The sequence below is a fragment of the Rosa rugosa genome, chromosome 1 (genome assembly GCF_958449725.1).
Source record: "Rosa rugosa chromosome 1, drRosRugo1.1, whole genome shotgun sequence".
In the NCBI taxonomy this organism is placed as follows: Eukaryota; Viridiplantae; Streptophyta; class Magnoliopsida; order Rosales; family Rosaceae; genus Rosa; species Rosa rugosa.
In genome coordinates this window covers 36,353,948-36,376,070 of record NC_084820.1, presented here as the reverse complement: position 1 = coordinate 36,376,070, position 22,123 = coordinate 36,353,948, and the positions used below count along the sequence as shown (strand labels likewise).

The 22,123-nt window shown below is 35.4% G+C and overlaps 1 protein-coding gene and 1 long non-coding RNA gene across 5 annotated transcripts; both read right to left on the bottom strand.

Annotated features, from left to right (window-relative positions):
* Window positions 1-275: 275 nt before the first annotated feature.
* LOC133724777 (two pore calcium channel protein 1) lies at window positions 276-21,822 on the bottom strand. Of its 4 annotated transcripts, none has more exons than XM_062151625.1 (24): window positions 21,688-21,822; window positions 16,497-16,640; window positions 16,303-16,410; window positions 14,682-14,777; window positions 13,782-13,912; window positions 12,195-12,255; window positions 11,795-11,961; window positions 11,380-11,485; window positions 11,066-11,143; window positions 10,780-10,841; window positions 9,757-9,829; window positions 8,991-9,056; window positions 8,749-8,892; window positions 8,409-8,466; window positions 7,937-8,044; window positions 6,962-7,025; window positions 5,801-5,969; window positions 4,904-4,968; window positions 4,583-4,673; window positions 3,749-3,835; window positions 2,840-2,917; window positions 1,510-1,544; window positions 1,305-1,413; window positions 276-559 (listed from the first exon to the last, which is right to left on the bottom strand). In XM_062151625.1, exons 1-23 carry the CDS (start codon window positions 21,820-21,822, stop codon window positions 1,326-1,328), a joined length of 2,214 nt encoding a protein of 737 aa, XP_062007609.1. In that variant the 3' UTR covers window positions 276-559; window positions 1,305-1,325. The 4 variants fall into 4 exon arrangements, with proteins under 4 accessions (XP_062007609.1, XP_062007608.1, XP_062007607.1 ...); XM_062151624.1 differs by lacking the exon at window positions 21,688-21,822 and adding an exon at window positions 16,724-16,879; XM_062151623.1 differs by lacking the exon at window positions 21,688-21,822 and adding an exon at window positions 16,724-16,879 and having other exon boundaries at window positions 277-559; window positions 1,510-1,547.
* Window positions 18,782-20,028, bottom strand: LOC133742168 (uncharacterized). The gene is made up of 3 exons (XR_009862388.1): window positions 19,888-20,028; window positions 19,302-19,410; window positions 18,782-19,094 (listed from the first exon to the last, which is right to left on the bottom strand). It is a non-coding gene; the product is annotated as an uncharacterized LOC133742168 (long non-coding RNA).
* Window positions 21,823-22,123: the final 301 nt, after the last annotated feature.

Sequence of the window (22,123 nt, the reverse complement as noted above, 5' to 3'; positions counted from 1 at the left end):
ATCCATAAGAAACCATAAATTCGTTGTTAATGAATTGAAATCTTGGAAAGATTGATTAAGCATGCTATGTTTCCCTATAATTCTTTGCTTTCTAGCATGGCGATTTACTGCAAATGAGAGAGTAAAAAGAGGAACCGAGAGAAAGGGTTAAAGAGGAAATATGAGGGAAAAAATGGCAAACAAAATTTGAGATGTGTGTATGAGAAATGTGTGAATTAAATTACTCAAAGCATACTGTTGCATAAGTCTGTTTTTGTGAATGGAACGTCTAAAGTTCGACTCATAAATGACTAGTCGATAACGAAATAAAATAACAAATTGTACTTTAAAATCACTAAAGGAATGAACTGAACCTTAGCGCCACATCACACCACATGAAACCTACACTCCTTACCACCGTATCATCTACTATCTTGTGACCCCAAAAAAAAAAAAAAAAAAAAAAAAAAAAAAACAAAATTATCCTGTACTTTTAATTTGCAGACGACAATTCGACGAATCCTCGCTCTCTATATTTCCTTCACTCTTCTTTCTGGTTCTACCAAATCACTAACGTAACCTGTCAAAAAGCACAGAAACACAAAACAGATGTCAAAAAGATCGAACCTAACCAACTTATCGAATCTCTATAAAACTCACTTGCAAAGCGCAAGCTAGTGTGATACTTGCGAAAAAAACATTACATCAAAAACATCAGGTGTTGTACAAGTCTATGTTTTACAGAACTTGAAATTCTTGACATCAATTCTATCATTGCCTTAATTCTCAGAACAGGCAGCTTCCACAACGGCATCCCGAATCTGCAGGATCATTGTTAAAGCTCCCTAATTTTCAGACTATCCACAGTATGTTCGCCATGTTCTCTCTTTCTACTAGAGCTTGAACAAACCTGTCCCTTAGTTAACAGCTCATTTTTGTAATCAAACATCTATGTTAGCTTGGCTAGTTTTGATTTCTTAACTTGGATTTCAGCTGTTAGACCCCTGAAATATGAATCCTTAAAACCTACATTTTCACTACTTCTATGTATGTGTATGTGTATCGCAGTCAACAACTTTGAGAAACATAGTCATAAATATAAGAAGCGCATATGCTGCTACAAGCATACACTAGCATCCAAGCTTCCATCATGTTGAGTTTGAAAACTGCAAGGCAGGATGCCCAGCAAGCCATTATGAAACATCCCATGTAACTATACTTTCAAAATTCCTAACGCTAACATTAACTGTTATAAGAGAGTTTGAAGGACTCAACACTATCAAGGGAAGACACAAGAAAGAAAAATCATTCATCAGAATCATTACCATAACGGAAAATAACATAAGCTATGCACTGGGGGACTGCGTTTCATTTAGCTCTGCACTCAACATATGATGAAGAAGAGCATCAACTCTCTGGCTCCGTGATTTTGAGCTGTACAAGACCCAAGATGTGATTTTAGACTATCTGTAACAAAGAATACGAGCTGGTGACAACTTTATATAGCCATAATTAGCTAGAAATACATACCCTACGGATCGAGGTCGGTCTTTTACTCCTTCCACCTCCTAAATTAATAGAAGAAAAAATAATTAAACAAGATGATATATTGAGAACTGAACTGATTATGGTCGGAGGTCCAAGGTGCTGCCTCCGTGATAACAGGAAAAAGCTCTAGAAATATAAGTCAAAGAAAGAATGGCTCCAAGATTCCAATTTAAATTTTGGGATGGCATCATATCTAACCTCATAATGCTTAGAAATCAGTTCAGAAAAGACTCACTGTAAAACCTACATCATGGTGTACAACCATCTGATGCTACATAGGCCCCTATTTTATAACAATCATACCTTTAAGTTAAAGCAAATCGGGCTACTGAGGCTCACATTCTTAGACAAACATACCAGTTTAGTGAAAGCAAGTCCAACAAATTAGCTAAATGTTACGTTAAGTAATGATGGATAACCAACATTGGAAATATATACTTTCTGAGCGAAATCACTACATGCAAGTAGTACTCCAGCACTAGGAACTTAATTGGTTTTATATTTTAAAACATATAGGGTGACAAATATATTATCACATTTCTGGGCATCAAATATATTATCATATAGGGTGCATTTTATGCAAAGCTCAAGGGGAAACTGCTGATCATGTCTTCGTGCATTGTGAAGTGGCTAATTTCTTATGGAAAAAATTATTTAGGGAGGCAAGAGTGGACTGGACAACTCCATTAGAGAGAAGTGACTGGCAGGAGTGGACTGGACAACTCCATTAGAGAGAAGTGACTTGCTAAGAGAAAACCCTATAGTGAAATAAGGAATTCAAGGATTATAATCTTTCTTCCATTATTCTTAACTGGCAAGCAGCTGTAGTATAAGCCCCTAAGCCTTGATTTAGTATTAGTAGACGAGATGCTAGGCCTATAGCCCTAGCTGCCCTCTTTAGATCTTTAAAGCCGACTCCTTGTAACTCGATTTTTGCTTTTTCAATAAAAAGCTGTTTCTTCTCAAAAAAAAAAAAAAACAATATATTTCATCACATTTCCAAATTACGAAGATATCATGGAAACAAGGGACACACATGACTTAATTTCATCTCTTAATCCTGCTTTTGCATGACTTAATTTCAAGTAAATCTAGAGATTTTAGATGACAGAATGGATTCCATACTTTCTCCTTGAATTTGTAAATGTAGATCTGGAAAGATTTTATCACAACTGCAAGAATTATTTCTTATAACGGCTATATTTTGTAAAAAGATAAGGAAAGATTTTAAGAAATTTTTACAATTGTCGTATAACTCCCTGCTCTCAAATCAGAAAATACGTTTAAAGATAAGTTTAAAGGAGATCCTGACCTCCTCATGTTTTTGACAAATTTCTGCAGACTCGAGATCCATTTCAGCAAAGAACGCCTCCAGGACAAAAGCCACAACCTGCAGTTACATAAAAGACAACATTATTTGTCTTCCTAAGATAGTCAAGTAGAATCATTTCCACTTGGATAATAAATATGTAAAGTCTCAGAATTCTTTACTAGTTTAAGACATTATTATTTAGGCCAATGAAATAGCATAAGGCATTTGCTAACCTACTTATGCAATTATAGTTAAGATAAACAAAAATAGTTACATAACCTCATTTTAAAAGTTTAAATAGAACATTATACTGATGCAAAGAGATTTTTCTTGAATTGATAAAACAATATTACATAAACAAAAGAATTGTACTGAGAAAAATTTAGTCCTGAGACACGATGCTGAGGAACAAACAGAGAATTCCTCATCACTTTTGTTCTGTCCTTACTATATTTTATTTCTCAGAGAACTTTGTCTTTGGATAAAGATTATCATCGACCATGTTCTTTCCAGAGCTATTGTACATGGGATCAACATGACAGTTTTCAAGTGTGCTAAGTAGGAAATTACCTCAAATTTGTACAAGGGGTTAACTACCTTTCCATCTCAGCTTGGGAAAATGTGTGAAAGTGGGATGACAATAATGGTGATTGGTTAAATGATTTCCCATTAGCCTGATTTTTTTCTATTTTTATATAGAGATCATATTAAAGGGGGACCTAAATTGTGGATAGTTTCAATCATTGAACTGTGTTAGGAAAAAATTATACAAAAACCAAAAATAATCCCCATCCCCCCCCCGGGGAACCAAAACAATACCACCACACACACCTCCTGTTCTGTTGTGTGTCAGTAGAACCTTATAAAACAAAGTACGGGAATTATTGAAGCAGCATTTTAGTAACTCACCAAATTCAGTAGAAGTAAGACGGTTATAAGATAGAAACTGACAAAATATAGAAGGCTCCAAGAAGTTCCCGTTAAAACCGTGTAACTCTGAAATGGTTAACCACATGTAATTAGTGACACGATACAGTAAGTTTTATTTCATCTGTAACTAGTTGGCATGAAATTCAGTACAAATATGAGGTAAAAAGTCACTTCAACTTAATTGCCTAAGATTTTGTTCCTGAACAACTATAAAAAGTTTAAATTTCAGAATCTGCTCCATGAACTATAGTGGGTTCAAGAAATAGTTATGGAATATGAGAAGCTACTTCATCAAGCATATGTGATCGGGAAAATAGTAGGAATTGCTTAAAATCATGTTCCTGTTTTCCTAACATATTTAGAGGAATATGGTCTGGTTGGAACCTCTGGCAGTGTCAACTAATACAGAAAGGAGATTACATACAAGCATCCAGATATCAAAACATACAGAACGGCATTCTTTAAAAGCTGTGGTATTGACAAGTATTTTGAGCATAAATCACTTCAACAAGGCAGTACTATACTTGCATCAGCCTCCAGACCTTTCTTTTCGTTTCCATACAAAGACAAAACAAAACAAAAAAACAAAAGAAGGCATAGCCCGCGTTTACAAAAATTAATATAAAGAGTAAAGGAAAACAGCACGGCAAAGGATAAACAGAGAAAAAGTACTTGACATCCGAGATAAAAGCATGCTCAAGTGCTCAATAGAGATATGAACAGGGGAACCTTTGTTGGACTACTAGACATTTGATATAAAGCAGATAATGGTTGTGAGAAACATCAAACACAATAGAGGAATTGGAAGTATACCTGCATCCAATCTTGCCAGTTTCCCGTGACTAGTAAATTGAAAAGTGTCACCATCCCATTTGGATAGTCATTGAAGTTGAAAAGTAGATAGCTTATTTTGTCAAGAAAATTCAACGAATAGACATTAACATGGAAATAAAGCCATCGTTACGCCTGTGGAAATGCAGCTAAATGACTTATCAAACTTAAATTTCATAACTCTGGGAAATTTATACAGTAGTATGAGGTTAAATCTTGTAATCTTAAAAAAGTTTAGAAAAATTCAACCATCCATGAATAACCGCAGGTCCAATGAAAATTTCCATAAATGACAAAGGATACTCGTTGTCATAAAGATCTGTTTCTTCCAAATTGGCACTTCCAGCATTAACAATCCCGCCAAAGATCTACAGATTAAATAGGAAATAAATGCTTACAGACTCTTGTTAAATTAGCATATAGGTGGAACTGAGAAGCTTAATACATTTTAGATTTCTTTAGAAGATATATATATTATAAATTAGAGTTTAATTACAAATGGAGTATCACTACCATTGCCTTAATAATGACATGAAACCTTTACAATACGCATGGAATGATCGAATGCAAATGTACTATGTTTTGAATCTAAAATGGTGAAATATGGTAGAAGTTTGTTGCACCTATCCCAATAAAGAACTTGGGCAACATATATACATAAAGTAGAGCAAACAAATGCTTGCGGTCATTCATGAACTTGTCCTAAGCCCTCAAAGTACAAAATCGCAGCAAATGAAGAGCAGCAGATTATCAGAGCATCTACTACAACTAGCTTCTCTTTTCGTTTTTTCTTTTTTTTTCCTTAAACGTTCAAAATTACTTTTAGCATACAGGATATAAGAAGAACCTAAACATAATCGACAAATTGATCTTTGTTGGAACAAAAGAGAAGCAGTGGAAGGAAGCTTATAATAGCTGTACACCAACTGCATAATCTATGTTAAAATAAACATAACACGATATATGGTCCCATTGTATGTCATCGAAACTTGGCATGAGAACTCAAGATGTGGCAACAAAGCTAAATCAGCATCTAATAAAAATTGCTTCTCCATTTTTACTTTTTCGTTGTTTGTACAAAGTCATTTGTATTGTAAAGGATATGTATGTAGGTATATACTTATAACAGCAAATTTAGATATTGAAATTTGTGGAACTATTGGAACAAAAGACAAGCAGAGGAAAAGAGCTCCGAAGTACCTGTACACCAAGCGTACAATAGATGCACATGACACAAAATATGGTCCCAAGGTATGGCATCAAACTTGGAATAAGAGTTAAGAATGTGGCGATAAAGGCTCGGCAACGCTGGACATGCATCAGGAGCCTAATCAATCGTAACATCCTTGCAATGAGAAGGTAGCGGATCCTGTTGACAAGAAAGGCAGATGCAATTACATCCTCTTTCATTATTGTAAGAGCTTAAAAAATTTGAGAACAAATTCACAATAATATACTGCTAAACACGAGGAGACAGAGCTTGGTCATGAGTTGTGAATAGAATATTTAAAACCATCTATTTTATGTGTGTGTGTGTTATCCTAATACTCATATTAGAAGAATTTTACTCTACTATCCAATATCCATAATACACTAGCAAATCTGCACTCAAGAACTAGGTCATAAATCTGGGGTCCCATATAGCAATATACTTGGTTATTTCTCTAGCGTTCCAACATTAATCCCAGGCCAGCATGAAATAATAGTCTGTTATCATTTATATGCTAGAATTAATCATCCTCGTAGTCCAAGTATTCTCCAGTATAATCATAGAATCTAATAGGAAAACATGTGTAGAATTTCAGAAATTGGAATTACTTTTGCCATATGAATGTTTATGCTCATCTGAATTTTGGATTTGTAATTCTTATGTTTTCATTTGGTCTTGGATCCAATTAAAAGAAGAGAGTGATGGTTAGAAGAGAAGAAAAATGATGCAAAAAATAAAATAAAAAAATACATATATAATACAGAAGAAGATGAAGATGAAGAACGAAGTACGCAAAGAGAATGTAATTTATTTCAAATAAAATGATTGTTAAGCTACTCGTAGAGACCATTGAGAGTCATAAAATCTAAATGTCCAAAATTGTGTAAGAAATTGAGTAATTTATTTGGTGCCATTGAACCCAACCCATAAATCTGATGATGACTCTTTTAGAGTACGAGTCCTCATAAACAATGCAGTTGAACAAAACAAGTTATTCATTCTGTAGACAAATAATTTTCAGATGAAAGATCATGATAGTCATTTCAACTTGATGAAGATATTAATTTGACAAAAAGAAAAATTAGGACCATTGCACAGAGTGGAGATATAAGTTAATACACATGCAGGGTATTAAAATTTGACACCCCTACCATTCTCCATTTGAAAGGAAAGTTAGTCCTTCTGGAGCAGCGAAAGTTAGCGTTTCTCCAATAGCTGCAAAATTAATACTCAAGACGTCACACAAATATAATTGAATCTAACAAAAAGTTGAGAAAACATATAAAACCTGAATGATACAATAAATGGATACATTCTAGACATGATAACACACACACACTCATAAATGCAAAATCAATAGTGTTTCTTGCTACCATTTGTAATCACACTGATATTGACCCAAAACTGTTGAGAGACAGACAGACAGAAGAGAAAACTGAGAAAATGTGGAGGTTCGAAAAGAATTTCTCAACATTACACAGAAGACCTCCACATTATTTTGATAGAAAACAAATAATGATAATAGCTGTTTTCAGATCAAAAACTAAAACTGACAGCTTTTCAAAATTAAACCTATAACTTTTGAAAACTCATACATTGTAGATACGAAAGCTTGAGATCAGATAAGAATGTGCACTGAATTTTAGTTTTTTTTTTTTTTTCTCAGCTATAGCCTATAAAACTATAAAACAGAGCATCTGAAGAAACAGGTAGGCATTTAGAATGCAATATGATAAAATCATAGAACCATATGTAAATAACTATGAATTTAACAAAACGAACAAACAGGGAATCTCAACAATTGTCAGTTACAAACTAACAATAATACCAGATGTCCAGATGTCATGTTTACGCCATGCGGTATTGTCATAATGACTGACTCAATAGTGCTTCCCATAGGAGTTAGGACTGAATGCAGATAATCCAGATCTGCCTCCCAAGACCCTTTTTGGGCCACAAAGTTATTAATACTACGCTTTCTACTGTTTTGATCTATTAGTTAATAAATTAAATCAGTGAAATAATTACTGTAAAGATAATGAGCACTTCAAAACCAGTTTGTTACATTAAGCAAAAGAAAAACAAAAGACAAAAATTGCTGGGATGTGATTGTGCAGACATATTACCTATTATCAAAGTGACCAGAAAATCAAACCGATTTTGGCCATCCCTCCAATAGTTCTCAAATCCAAATGAATAGACTTTCAGAGCCATTTCCAGTACATATACCCACCCTATGGATAAGAAAGAAAACCACTAATCAACAATTTAAAACTTCTTTTGTTAGCATCAATTGTCAATAAATGACATCAACCACAAGCTGAAAGATTAAACCAGGAGATTAATCAACAAGAACCAGATAATGTAATGTAATTACTCAAATGGCCTAAACCGCCAGATTAAACTATTTTGTCTGCTTCAACTCGTTAAAATTGAGTAACTTCTAAGTATATGATAATCTCCGGTCACGAGTGTAACTCATAGCACACTAAACATCTTCCAAAACCAAAGAAATTTGGTTTGGACATTATTATATGCATTATCATTCCTCTTACATAACAAACTACCCAAAGAACTAATGCTCAAATAAGCCCTTACCAAGGACAAACTCCATCGATTGCCATACCTTCTGAGCAGAATTGTTTTCTATGTCAAGCTGAAACCGAACAGAGATTAAATTTAACGCACTTCATAGTTGAAGTCCAAATTTGAGTAATAACAGTAATTTGAAGGAACCATCAAAACGTCAAATGATACTGTCGTGGCTTACAATTCGTTTAACAATCCATTTCACTCTTTGTAAAATATGAAACACGAAAGCAGCCCAAATCAAATGGTAAAGGAGATATTTTTCTCATGTTGACAAGAAAAGAAAATTATATTTTATATACACTTTAAACGATGAGTCCAGCACTTGTGTAAGAATTTTAAGCCTTACCGTAGTTTCAATGATAACAGCAGATAGATTGATTATGAGTATGAAGGATATTATGTATCCAAATTTGGGGCTCCGAATAAAGGCCTTCAACTTCTCTGAGAAGGGAGAATGGTAACACGAAGGGAACTTTTCAAACCAAGATGGCTGCATCCAAAATTTGCAGCACCAAGCTTCATTTTGAGAACTTCATTATCAATTATAAATATTTAACTTTTGTATGTCTTGGACAAATTTCGACTTACGGTATCCTCCCTCTGGAATCTTAAGGCAATGGCGTTACAGAGGTCAGTGAACTCGTCTAAGTTGATCTGCAGGCAAAACAGAGAATAGTTCAGCAAACAAATGAGGAGAAGCAGAGTCAACAAGTGATAATATTAATAAACCAACCAGTGATTTATACATAAATAATATTAGCATGAGCAAGAACTGAAGAAAAGTTGTCTTCAAAAAATTAAAAGAAAAATACCAATGAAGACAAGTTAAAACAAATGTCATCCGTATACTCTTAACATTTAATAGAAAGGGTAGGGCTATTGCCAGCCTAATATTTACTAAACCCCACAAAGTATTTATCTCTAAAATTCCTCTATTACCCTCAAAAGTAAATTTAATTAAAAGAAAGACTAAAACCCAGAAAAACACCAAAAAGAACAAGCCCAGTCAATCACCACCTAGACAGCCCCTTCTCCTCCACCCATAAAGTCAGCAACCAATCAATTATTTAATCCTGGTCTTAATAAAGTTTCAGTCCGTCAGAGAGAGAGGAGGGGGGGTGTGTGTTGCGGATGCAAAGACAAAAACAAAAAGAAACTAACTAAACCAAGTATATATAGTAACAGAACTGAGACACACATGCTACCTGAAATGTAAAGACAACAAAGAAGTCGATAAAGTCATCTAAGTGATGTAAAAGAAAGTCATTTTTGCTGGGGAATAAAGATACAAAAAGTCTTGTACCAAAAAAAAGATACAAAAAGTCTAAAAATGCTTGTAAGAAAATTTGTCTACCTTGATGTCTCCACTGTCATCCAGCTCATCAAATATCAAGTCAAATTCTTCTCTTGTCATTTTTGGCAAAGTCCTAAAAAAAACAATATAAAAAAAAAGTTGTTAAATTCCAGACGATAAATATCACAAAGGAACAGTTCAATATTGGAAATATTTCACAATAGGATATTATCGACCACTGTAACAAATAGTGAGTGGGTCGGTCAAGCAAGTACTGAATTGAAAGAGTCAACTTACTGATGTTAGTAACAATTGTCAGTACTCCAATCACTATGCAAGATCAGAAGTCCAAGGAAAATGTAGAAAAGCCTAGCTATTACCAGCTGATTATTGAACTTTTAGCAGACGGTGAGGAGAAAGTAGAGAGGGCGGTAGAAAGTTTCGCTCCACCACTTTCCCTGTGAGTTAAAATTTTGGTTTCAGAAGAGACTAACAGTGGGGAGGTAAGTAAAATGTTGGCTTTACTAATGTTATTAAAAAGAGTTGGTTTGGTGGGCTCGAAAATGGATGATAGGAGTGGGTAGCCTTCTGGTGAGTCTTTTAACAAATTCCTGATTCATATTAACTCAGATCCAATATTTTCTCCTGCTACTTTCATATGGCAAGCTCGGAGCCTAAGGTTAAGGTTTTAGGCAGGTTGGTGGCCCACAGGAGAGCGAAAAGTTTTTATATGCTTTTCACAGTCAAAGTTTGAAAAACCTAGCCAAAAAGGAAACCGGAATCGCGTTAAATAAAACTTTAAAAGAAACCAAAATCATAGCAGCCTGCTAAGGCCTTGCCACGACTGCTTAGACAGTTAGACCATCAACGTCAGATCCGAATTCTTGTGAGCCTGTTTGGCAATCATAGTTGGATTGTTGGAGACAGAGTCAGGCCGTGTTTAAAAGAAGATTCTAGCAACAATATTTTAACAAAAGCACTACTAAATAGATCATTTATGCAGAAGCAAAGTAAGCCATGTTGTTGCTCCTCTCCTCACTGGTGTATCAAGTGCCAGTTATCAAATAGATGAGACTGAATTACCTGTATTTGTTTAGTTCCTCAAACAAACGTATGCACTGGTCCTTATTGATATATCCAGCATTCTGTCAAGCAAAAAATAACCAAACACTTGGAACCATGCAATGGGATAAAAATAGGGGAGTTATTTTGGTCGCTCCCCTAAATATAGAATATAAGAAAATGCATGATGAGTATGAAAGATAAAAGACTCTCACAGCTCTTTTCCTCTGTATGGAACAGATGAAGCAAAACTTGATGGAAAGCATGCCAAAGGAAGATCTAATCAGTAAGGAACACCATTACTTACATCTTCTTCTATTAAATGAAAGGCTTTCTTCAGTATAGTTTTCCTCGTCTGGTCCATCTCAGAAACTTGCTTTACAAGCTACAAAATAATGACAATTTAGCATGCAATATTCCTATTCCCAAATATTAAAGAAATAACCCATCAAATATTGTTTGTGTATTAGGAAAGATATCAGCTCTACATACACATGTGGCAAATGAATATAAATAAAATTATTTCATCCAAATAGTTGTTCAGAAGCAGATCATATATACTGTGTTATCCATGTGATTAGTTCACAAGTAAAAGATGCATTACACAAGAATAAACCACACCTGACTTTTGAAGCTGTCATACACAACGGCAAGGACCAAATTTGTGACAAAATAGACTCCTAGCAACACGTACAGAACAAAAAACAAGCAATACCAACGTGAAGCCCTAAAATCAAAACAGGATATCATTAGATATTGATACTAAGGACCATATGAAAAGAATAGGAGTTCAAAATTAAATTCTGTAATATAAGATATTAGAAAAATAAAGTGAAACTGGAATGCAAGGAAATTATAACTAGTTCTAGTTCTGATTTGGAAAGGAACTAAAATGACTGGAAGCAAAAGTGAAACTGGTATGAGTCAAACTCCTCAGCGTGGCAGTGGCAAATGGGAACTTAACTTTACTAGCTGTAACTAAGAACATGAGGAAGGAATATGAAGTATGTAATATAATTTTTTAGGCCACTCTTACTTGTAAGCAGGTATCCAGACATCCGGATTGTTGGATGTGGTGAATAAAACAAACATCTGATACAATGTGGTACCATATGAAGTAAATACTATTGTCCCCTGGTCAGTATCTTCAAACATGACATAAGCTAGCCAACTGGAAAACAGAAGAAATAAAAGCCCTAAACCCTGCAATTGAAGAAATAAACTGTGAAATGAGAACAGTAGAGATTATACATCTGTATGGAACTGAAAAGTTGAAATCGAAACAGAATCAAATGGAAGCATGCCATACAGTCAAAACCAAAAAAAAAAAAAAAAGGGTAAAAGAAAAGAAAGTAGCATTTAGCATTACCAATAACCAACATAACAAGAATACAACACTACTATAAGTTAAGCAAAACAGTGAATAGTTAACAAACCAAGACGTTCAAGTATGTGCCAAACATTCCAGCCAAGATGAGCATGCACGATCGTAATTCCCTATCAATGAAAGAAATTAGGAAAATAAATAACAGATCAATTGTAATTATGTCGTTAAACAAGGATGAAACAATATCAAATCAAGTAAGGTAATAATGATTAAGTGCCCAAATTATACACCATATAGCATCATTGCTGGCTTAAGAGAAACAACAAAATCAGTTTATAGGCTGCTCTGCTTTTAGAACTTAATCTATATACCAGCAATTAGACTAGCGTGGTTCCCAGTTTGATATAACTGATGGGTTCGGTAAAATTTAAAGGCAGAATTTCTCTACAAGCCTAAAGTCAGTTGCATGCAGCAGTGTCTGCAATTATGAGCATGGTATGCCCCTGAATCAAAAATAGATGACCAGATATCAGCGTTTCTAATAGCACGCAATTACTTTTCTTCACACGAACCAAAAATAGCATGATATGCTCCTGAAATGACCAACAAAAAAACAAAACAAAAAACCACCAGCTGCCTAGAACGCTAGATATTGTTGACCCACATCCTAATAGCTTAACCATTTGAAAAATAGTGGGTAGACCCCCAGTTGAATCCCTGTAATTGCGAAGAAGCCAGCCAAATAAGTTGATCTCCACATGTTGGATGCTAATGGCGGAGAGACACTCAAATGTGAGCGGGAGTGTAGACTCTAAATAAGTTGCCCACATCCTAACAGCTTAAACTCTTGGAAATAGTGTTAAACCAACCATCGCTACCACCAAAGAACTAAATCGTAAAAGAAAATTTTAGAAATAATAAAAATAATAATAGATCTAAAGTTATGCTTCAACTAAATTATTAATTTCAGTATGGTTGTAGTTCCATTTATCCTTGCTGAAATTAATACAAGAAAATTTTTTGAGAACCAAATTAACAAGGATGGTCATAGTAGAATGATACTAAAAGAAAAACTGAAGGTTGCAGCATTAAAAAAGAAAAGGAAAAAAGAACAGATATATATATATATATATAGCTACGGTGCGGACGTCCGTACCGTGCGGACGGTACGGATTTCCCGTTTTCCCCCACTTTCCGATCACATTTTCACATCTTAACCGTTCAGTTTTTAGGTCCTAATGTATAGATCACCTCTGCAAAATTTCAGCCAATTTGGTGATCGTTAAGGCATCCAAAACTGCAATTTACCATTATAAATACGAACGGTTCCGGTTCGACCGTTCGTGTAAATTGCAGTTTTGGATGCCTTAACGATCACCAAATTGGCTGAAATTTTGCAGAGGTGATCTATACATTAGGACCTAAAAACTGAACGGTTAAGATGTAAAAATGTGGCCGGAAAGTGGTCGAAAACAGGAAATCCGTACCGAAATTTCGGTACGGACGTCCGAACCTGAGAAAAATCTATATATATATATATATATATATCTCTGTGTGTGCATTTTCACATTATGTCACTTCCTCCACATTTTTTCACTGAACTTGACAGAAACAGAAACCTCTTACTGACTTGCCCCATCTGTATATGATTTACTTGCAATGAATAAACACAGAATAGGGTTTTATTGCACAATACCTAAAGTTCAATATGAAAAAGATGACTCTGATATATGGAGCAACCCGTAAAGGGAGAGAATCAAAGGCAACTGGAGACAAATAGAGAACATAAGCCAGCAAATCAGCAACCAAAATCAACAGGCATGCGACCTGTGAAAAAAAGTACATATATATCAGTACACTAAATAAAACAATAGTATCAAGAATTTATCACATTCGGTGGATATCTCAAATATTTATTTAAACCTTCATTTTTTATCTATTTGCACAACAGAAGCTGCTTTATTTTCTCCACTACATATGATGTTGAAGGTATCAATGGTCGTAAAAGCACAGGTATTATGGTGTACACATCTAGAAATGATAAAGTAGTTCAGGTTTCCTACTACTATGGCCACTAGAAAACAGCTACAACTCGTCAAAAAGAAAGTTTATGAAGGCCAAAATCTATTCTGAAGGATATTTTGTTGGATGGTTCTGAGCTTATTCCTTTTATGAGAAGATAACTGATTTCTGCCTGTACATAACTAGAATCCTAGAACATAATTTTATTCCATTTATAACAAAGAAAATTTACCTAAAGATGTGAACATGAAAAGCATATTTAAGCTGCGTCACATGATAAAACATGAAAATCACACACTTCCCAATTTCCTTGTAAATTCCTCTTTGGACTATATTGCATTCCCATCAGAAAAAGAAAATAGACCAAGCAGCTATCAAACTAAGGAAAAGAATTGGCAGTCGCTGTCCTAGAAATAGATATACACTTGAGAAACAAAGGGATGTTTATGTAGCACCAACTGTAACCAACAATAAAGATCCCCCTCTGCCACACCCTGCTCCTTGAAAAAAAAAAAAAAAAAATGGCTGACTGGAGATTATTTGGATATGTACAAGGCCAAACTCATAAACCTACCTTGAATTGAGTAAGAGGACTATTCCAATAGAGACGGAACCCCACATATGACATTGGAAAGAAAATATGCACCATAAGCACAATCAGTGTTATGCCCTGCAGACAACAGAATAAAACAAATTGAGATAATAAATAATTAATAAAAACACAAAATAAAGGGAAAAAGAAAAGAGGAAAAGACTGGCTATCTAGTGCACCATCCATTAGAAATTGGCAGGAAAAAAAAAAAATGAATTACAAGTCTCAATACAACTAGGGAGCTTCTATTCACACCTCTAAAATTGGCATTTGGACCTATTTCTTTTTTCAAGTGATAGTTGACTTTGTTAACTCATGTCAAATTACCAATAAAGACACAAAAGAGAAAAAACAAAAATTAAAAAAAGTATTTTCCCTTTTAGAGGTATGAAATCAACAAATATTCATCCTCATGCCATTTTTTCCCTTTTGTTTTTGTTATGATCTTCATCCTTACCAAGCAGCGGAGAAATCAACAGACCAGTTCCTTACTTTGCAGTTCCTCGAGTCAATTTCAGATATGCAATATTCTCTAACCAAAACACCAACAGACCACTTTCGCTTAAAATCATACTCATCCATTAGAGCGTACTGTTTGAGCTAATATATGAAACGAGGGAATCTTAGGAAGTTGAAAAAATGAACTGCTCTTAGCCTTTAAAGATGCGTCTGCCTACAAAATACAACAATAAGCAGGGGGGGAGAGCTATCAATTGAAAGATTTTTTTTTTTTTTTCAGCTTAGTTATATCAAGAGTAAAATAATATTGTGAAACGTTCAAAAATTGATGGAGGTCTAACTACCGATTTTGGAGGTATATGAATAGAACACTCTAAAAAAAAGTTTTTATTGATATTATTGGATGATGGGTATTATGGGAAATTAGGGAGGTGTAGATAGCATATTGGTTATTTGTAAAAGTAAGTTGGAGGTCTAAATACCAATTTTGGAGATATGAATAGAAGCTCCCTTCATTCAAATTCATTCAAAACGGAGAGAAACAAAGAATGATTGTACAAAACCGAGACTAGTCATATACGCAATTACGCATCCCCAGCAATAGTCATATAAGTTGTGCTGGGTCAACTTCTATCATAATGTAAGACAGAGACTAGTAATCAATGAAGAAAGAACCATTTTCCAAATTTTGCCAATCAAGTCAACCAATTTCCAAAGACTTGCTTTGGAATGGACTGAAGCAATTCCGTTGCTGTTTCCACGATTATACATACGTAGCTTCCAAAATCCTTTTGCTTCAACTATATAGACTTCAGAGCTATCAATTGAAATTTTTTTTTTTTCCAACTTAGTTATATCAAGAGTAAAATAATATTGTGAAACGTTCAAAAATTGATGGAGGTCTAACTACCGATTTTGGAGGTATATGAATAGAACACTCTTAAAAAAAGTTTTTATTGATATTATTGGATGATGGGTATTATGGGAAAATTAGGGAGGTGTAGATAGCATATTGGTTATTTGTAAAAGTAAGTTGGAGGTCTATTAAGTGAGGATGGTTTGGAGGTATGAATAGAACCTCCCATACAACTATCTTGTGGAAAAATTTAAAGTAAGTTTGGAGAAGAATTCACAGAGGGTGTACCTCATAAATAAGGGACTCTGTAGGAGTCAAGTAGGGCAATTGGCCGAGATAGTAGTAATCCCTGTCACTGCAAGTATAATCAGTATTCCTGGCACACCACAGAGGTTTCTGCACACAATTGAAGACACAATTGAAGCAATGACTGCGATGTGATGTGAGATTGTGAGGAAGGAGGAGGCTAGAGATTTACAAACCTCAAGGAAATTGAGAATCAAGAGGGCGAAGTAGAGTAGGGCCCAAAGGAAGCTGAATCGCATAAAAAGGAAGTAGTATTTTGCAGAGCTATGAAAAGATGAGAGATCAAGTATCTGCTCAGGTAAGCCAATGCCGTCTTCCGCCTGCAAATTGCATTTTACAAAACTCCATTTCAATTTCAATCATTAATCGATGAGAATTGAGGAAATGTGAAAGAGAGAGATACCAAGTCGACGAGAGCGGCTGCTTTCTGATAAGAAGAGCCGAAGGTGATGGCATCGGAGCGGCGTTTGAAGCCCTTGGCCTTGGGCAAATCGCCGCCGCGTCGGAGACTACTGCCTTCTCCGTTAAGCAATGGGTCCTCCATTTGTCCGCCGGGTTGTTTTGGCTTTTTGAGGCGGGATAAGTGAGTATTTATTTATTTATTATGGACGCGGGTATTACGTGTAAAGGTGGTAGCGGAAGAGATACGGATTTGATTTTGACTCTATGATATTCGTGAAGTGTCAGCACGATGTCGGCTGATGGACTATTGATTTTGATATTGCAAATTAGGTCCCTCATGATCTTTCTTTCTTCTGTTTTTGAATAAATAGGGATCAACCCGCCCAGCAAGTCAGCAACAAAGAATAATTTACACTCTGGTCCCGCATGATCTTGGGAGTGTCACGGCCCAAACCGGCGACACAACGGCGGTTTGCCACGTAACAAATGAAGGAAAACGCAAGTCAAGCCTATATAATTATTCACACACTATCTCATAAATCAACTCTTGTAAATTGATAACGACAACAAAATTAATCATCAATCCTTGGAATAATGAGTGGAAGAAGTATTCTAAAAACGCTATCCACTCCGCAAGTTGGAAATAAAAACGAATTGTTATTCTCACGCAACTAACACTCAACAAGGTATTACAGTGACGAAGCCAGAAACATATAAAGGTTATTGGAGCACAAAAAACAAACTACAAATATTAAAACATAAAAAAAAATTTGAAAAATAATAAGAAATTTGTGATCGAGTTGAGTCGATACATGTTGCAACTATGCTTTTCTATTCTACAAGAGTTTTTTAAATCATTAAAAAGTAACACCGAGTGACGGAGCTAGAACTTCATCTTAGCCTCTTAGGTGAGGACCTTTAAAAATTGAAATGAAAACATTTTGAACTCAAATTATATTTTAATGAAAATTTCGATAAAAAAATTTGATAGAAATATTATAATCTAGAAAAAAATATTAATTTAAAATAATGAAAAAATCACAAATAGTTCCTGAACTATCGGCCACTAGTAACTTTCGTATCTCAGTTTTTAAAAATATCAGATTAGTACCTAGACTTTTAACCCCGACCCAATATTAGTACTTGGGAACAGTAAAATCGTTAACCCCAACTGAGTAACAGTAGTTATCATGATATGGATTTCAATTATCTTAATTTGCATCTGGAAGTGAATTTTCTTTGAAGGGTAGTTGTGTGATGAGTAGATGCATAGCAAAAGGGATTGAAACAAAATTTGATTATTTGTAATTTTTTCTTTCTGGGAGAGAAGATGAAATCCCCTCTAGCTCATCGACGAGTTGCCTTCCTTCCCCTCTAGCTCCAAGACTCATCATAAATGGACCAAACACATATGCTGACAGGACCGGCCCCGGGTTTCACCCTGAAATCCGAGCTGGCCCTGCGAGGCCCACCTTAAAAGAACTTCTACAAAAAAATTGGCGGAACTTCCCCTAAAAAATCCGGATCCGGCTTCTCTACTAGAAAAAGTATTGCTAGGATCTGCTTGGAAAACCATGTGAGCCCGCCACGTCAGCCCAATTCAATCTAATGGCTGTCAAACTGACAGCAAATGTGGATAAGGAAAAAGCAAACAGCCCAGTAACGATCACAAACGTTAGTGTTTTTTCAAGTTCCCCCCAACAATTTTCACTCTTCCCTCCACTTAGACTTCCTCGATTTTTAGTTATGGGTTTTGGTTCTTTGAAATCTCAGCTTTATATTTTTGGGTCTTTATCCTATTAAAGTATTCTAGGTGTATATGTTAGCTAACACATAATTCAATCATTCTTGTTCTCTTGATCCAATTCTATGGTTGGTGATATGAGGAATTTTATTTTTTGTTTTGTTTCAGTTCTGAGTTTGTTTCAAATGAATGAAGAATTCCAGATGCAGTATGAGAAGGCTCTTGATTACAATTTAGTTGGATGTATTCAAGATGGTGATGACATTGTGTATAAAGTTGCCTTTAATGATCATCCAAAGGAGAGATGTGTTAAGGTCATTCAAGGTGCTAATTAATAATTCACTCAAAATTGGAGTCCTCACAATATCTTCATACATTGAAACTTAACGATTCACTCCAAAATTGGAGTCATAGCCAAAAGTAATTAACATGACCATCTGAGCATCCTAAAAGTTAACACATTCTTGTTCGAGCCTCTCTGCCGGTGTCATATGATCAAATACTCCAGCATTTCCTACGTCATCACCATCATTCTCAAATTGATCTATTGCATCTCCACCTATCAAACACACTTTCCATAACTAATACTCCCCAGCCCTATGCCCCCACTTCTATTTCATAATTGAACCTGCATCAAATGAAAAGAAAACCAGATTGATCGGTTGGTGGGATGGGGCTAAAAGGAACCACTAATATTAAACGAATTGACAATTTGAGGTTGTTCGAGGGGATTGCACCTCACTTAGATCCGCTTTAAGGGGATTTTTCCTCACTCGGATCCACCTTGAGGGGATTTTACCTCACCTAGATCCGTCTTAAGGAGATTTCAACTCACTTGAATCTTCCTCGAAGAGATTTCCTCTCACTTGGATCTTCCTCAAAGAGATTTTTCCTCATTCGTATTTGGCTCAAGAAGATGTCATCTTGATGGCACATCAGTTGGGCTGGATAAGCACATGTTGCTATCAAAATACATACCAAACAAATATGCTAAACTAACACTAAACAAATATGCTACCAAAATACATACCTACAATATATAGTGAAAACCAGATTTGGTATTGGACAAAACAAAAGCACAAATAGACTTCAATTTGATCATCAGTAAGAGTTACAAGGCTTGGCAGGTTATTTTACCAAGTGAATAAAAGTCTAGAACAAAGCTATTTTTTTCACTAGATAAGAAAAATAACTTGATTGAGACAATAAAACAAACACATTCTTCTAGACTGAATGATGAAAGGTGTTAGCTAACATATACAACTAGAATACTTTAATAGGATAAACACCCAAGAATACAAAGCTGAGATTTCAAAGAACCAAAACCCATAACTAAAAATCGAAATGGGCTAAGATCAATATAAAGGAAATTAACATAAATAAAAATAAAAATGTGAAGGAATAGGGCTAGATACACATACCTAAATGATGAAGTTCAAAGCACCAGCACCCAAAGATGAATGAAGTTTGGATTGAGACCAAAGAGTAAACGGGAAGAATGAGAAATGTTTCAGCTGTAAGGAAAGAGGAAGTCTAGGTGGAGGGAAGAGTGAAAATTGTTGTGGGGAAGGGGGGGGGGACTTTTAAAAACACTAACGTTTGTGATCGTTAGTGTGCTGTTTTCTTTTTCCTTATCCACATTTGCTGTCAGTTTGACAGCCATTAGATTGAATTGGGTTGACGTGGTGGGCTCACATGGTTTTCCAAGCAGATCCTAGCAATACTTTTTCTAGTAGAGAAGCCGGATCCTAAAAATAAACTCCTCAAAACCTACAAACCACACAAATGCACTTCTAACAAACGAACCTTATCCTCCTGGAGCCACCCTGCTCCCAAGTCACAACATCTCCCATTTCACAAGTACAAGTCTCAACTTTATAACAAAATTAATCCCACAGGTTATCAGAGCAATACTAATACGAACGGTAAACCAGGAAAACAGAAATAAGATGAATATGCGGAAGTTGTGCTGTTGACTATGCCTCGACTCCATGTACGCTTGACCTCAACTAATCTGATCTGCAAACTGGGCATTTGAAACCGAATGGCCCAGGGGAAAGTAATTGAAAAACAGGTTAGCTTGATTGGACAAAAATAAATAAACAAGATAATTTAAATGAAATAAGCTTTAATACTTTCCCACAATTTGGTGTAGTCCAAAAACCTCGATGCATGCAATGTTTAGAAAACATATTTCTTTAAACTCAAAATCTCGTGAAAACATACCAGCCCCGCTGGTTAAGAGAAATCAAACTAGCCCCGCTAGTCAAGTAACAGTAGAGTATGGAGAAGAAGAAATCACCATACGAGTAAGAGAGCCTCCCATGCTCGGCTCGGAGCCTCCCATGCTCGGCTCGGAGCCTCCCAGGCTCTTGAGCATCCCATGCTCTTTGCTCAACTCACCCACAAACACATAGTAAGCGGGGAGGAGTACTAATAGGTTAGCTAGCAATAATATAAATAAGACAACCCAGGTATGGTGGATTAAAATCATGCAAAAAATCGAAAATCAGTAAGGCTTCCCCAATATTTCACAAGAAAATACATATTCTAATGACGTGGCCCCGCACGCCAAAAATAATCTCGAATTCATAAACAAGTAGGCAAGAAATCATTATAAATATAATTCCGGAATCACCTCGGAAAGACTCGTCAAAATCCAACATAATTCACAAAACCCAATAACAATACATATATGTCGGAGATAAACCGTTGAAAGTTCAATATTCATTTCCGAATCATAATTAAAATAAATTATAATCAATCTCCGAAAATTTAATCATATTCCTGAAATAAATCATAGATCCAAATCCGAGCATAACAATATAATATTCAAAATTCATAAGGAAAAAGAAAACCAATGCCAAAATTATAATCCAAAGCCAATTGATATGCTCGATAAAATAAAATGATAAATAATTAATAAATCATTATTCCGCAAAAAATAATTGCATGCATCAATATTTAAAACACAAGTCCACTCACAGTACTATTTTGGCGACCACGCATACGTGTTTCTTCGTCGAGCAGTAACTCGGTACGTCGTCTTGTACACAATTATTCATAAATTAAATACGATTCTGAAATCAAATACTCGTAAACTAACTTCTCCATTTCTTCTCGAATTCAACCCAAACTTTACCACTAACATCATTCCATTAATTTACAGATTCTAGGAAAAATTCGAGAGAAATGAGGGAGAGAGAGAGAGAGAGAGATACCAAATCGACGAGAGCAGCTGCTTTCTGATAAGAAGAGCCGAATGTGATGGCATCGGAGCGGCGTTTGAAGGCCCTGGACAAATCGCCGCCGCGTCGGGGACTACTGCCTTCTCCGTTAAGCAATGGGTCCTCCATTTGCTTTCTCAGCCGGTTACTTTTGATTGTTTTTGGCTTTTTGAAGCGGGATAAGTAAGCATTTATGTACGCGGTATTACGTGTAAAAGTAGTAGCGGAAGAGATACGGATTTGATTTTGACTCTCTATCTGTGATTTGATTTGATATCACGGTTTGAATTATTTATTCGTCAAGCATCATCAGTGGGATGTCGGCAATTTGATATTGCAATTGCAAATTAGGTCCCTCATGATCTTTCCTTTTCCTTGTTATGTTTTTTGAATAAATAGGGAACAACCTGAACCCGCCCAGCAACAAGAA

Coding starts and splice junctions, on each gene's coding strand:
- LOC133724777 (XM_062151623.1), bottom strand. CDS start 16,864: ATGGAGGACCCATTGCTTAACGGAGAAGGCAGTAGTCTCCGACGCGGC. Junction 4,674..4,903: donor ACAGATCTTTATGACAACGA/GTATCCTTTGTC, acceptor TGACAAAATAAG/CTATCTACTTTTCAACTTCA. Junction 1,548..2,839: donor TTTGTCAAAAACATGAGGAG/GTCAGGATCTCC, acceptor CTATTAATTTAG/GAGGTGGAAGGAGTAAAAGA.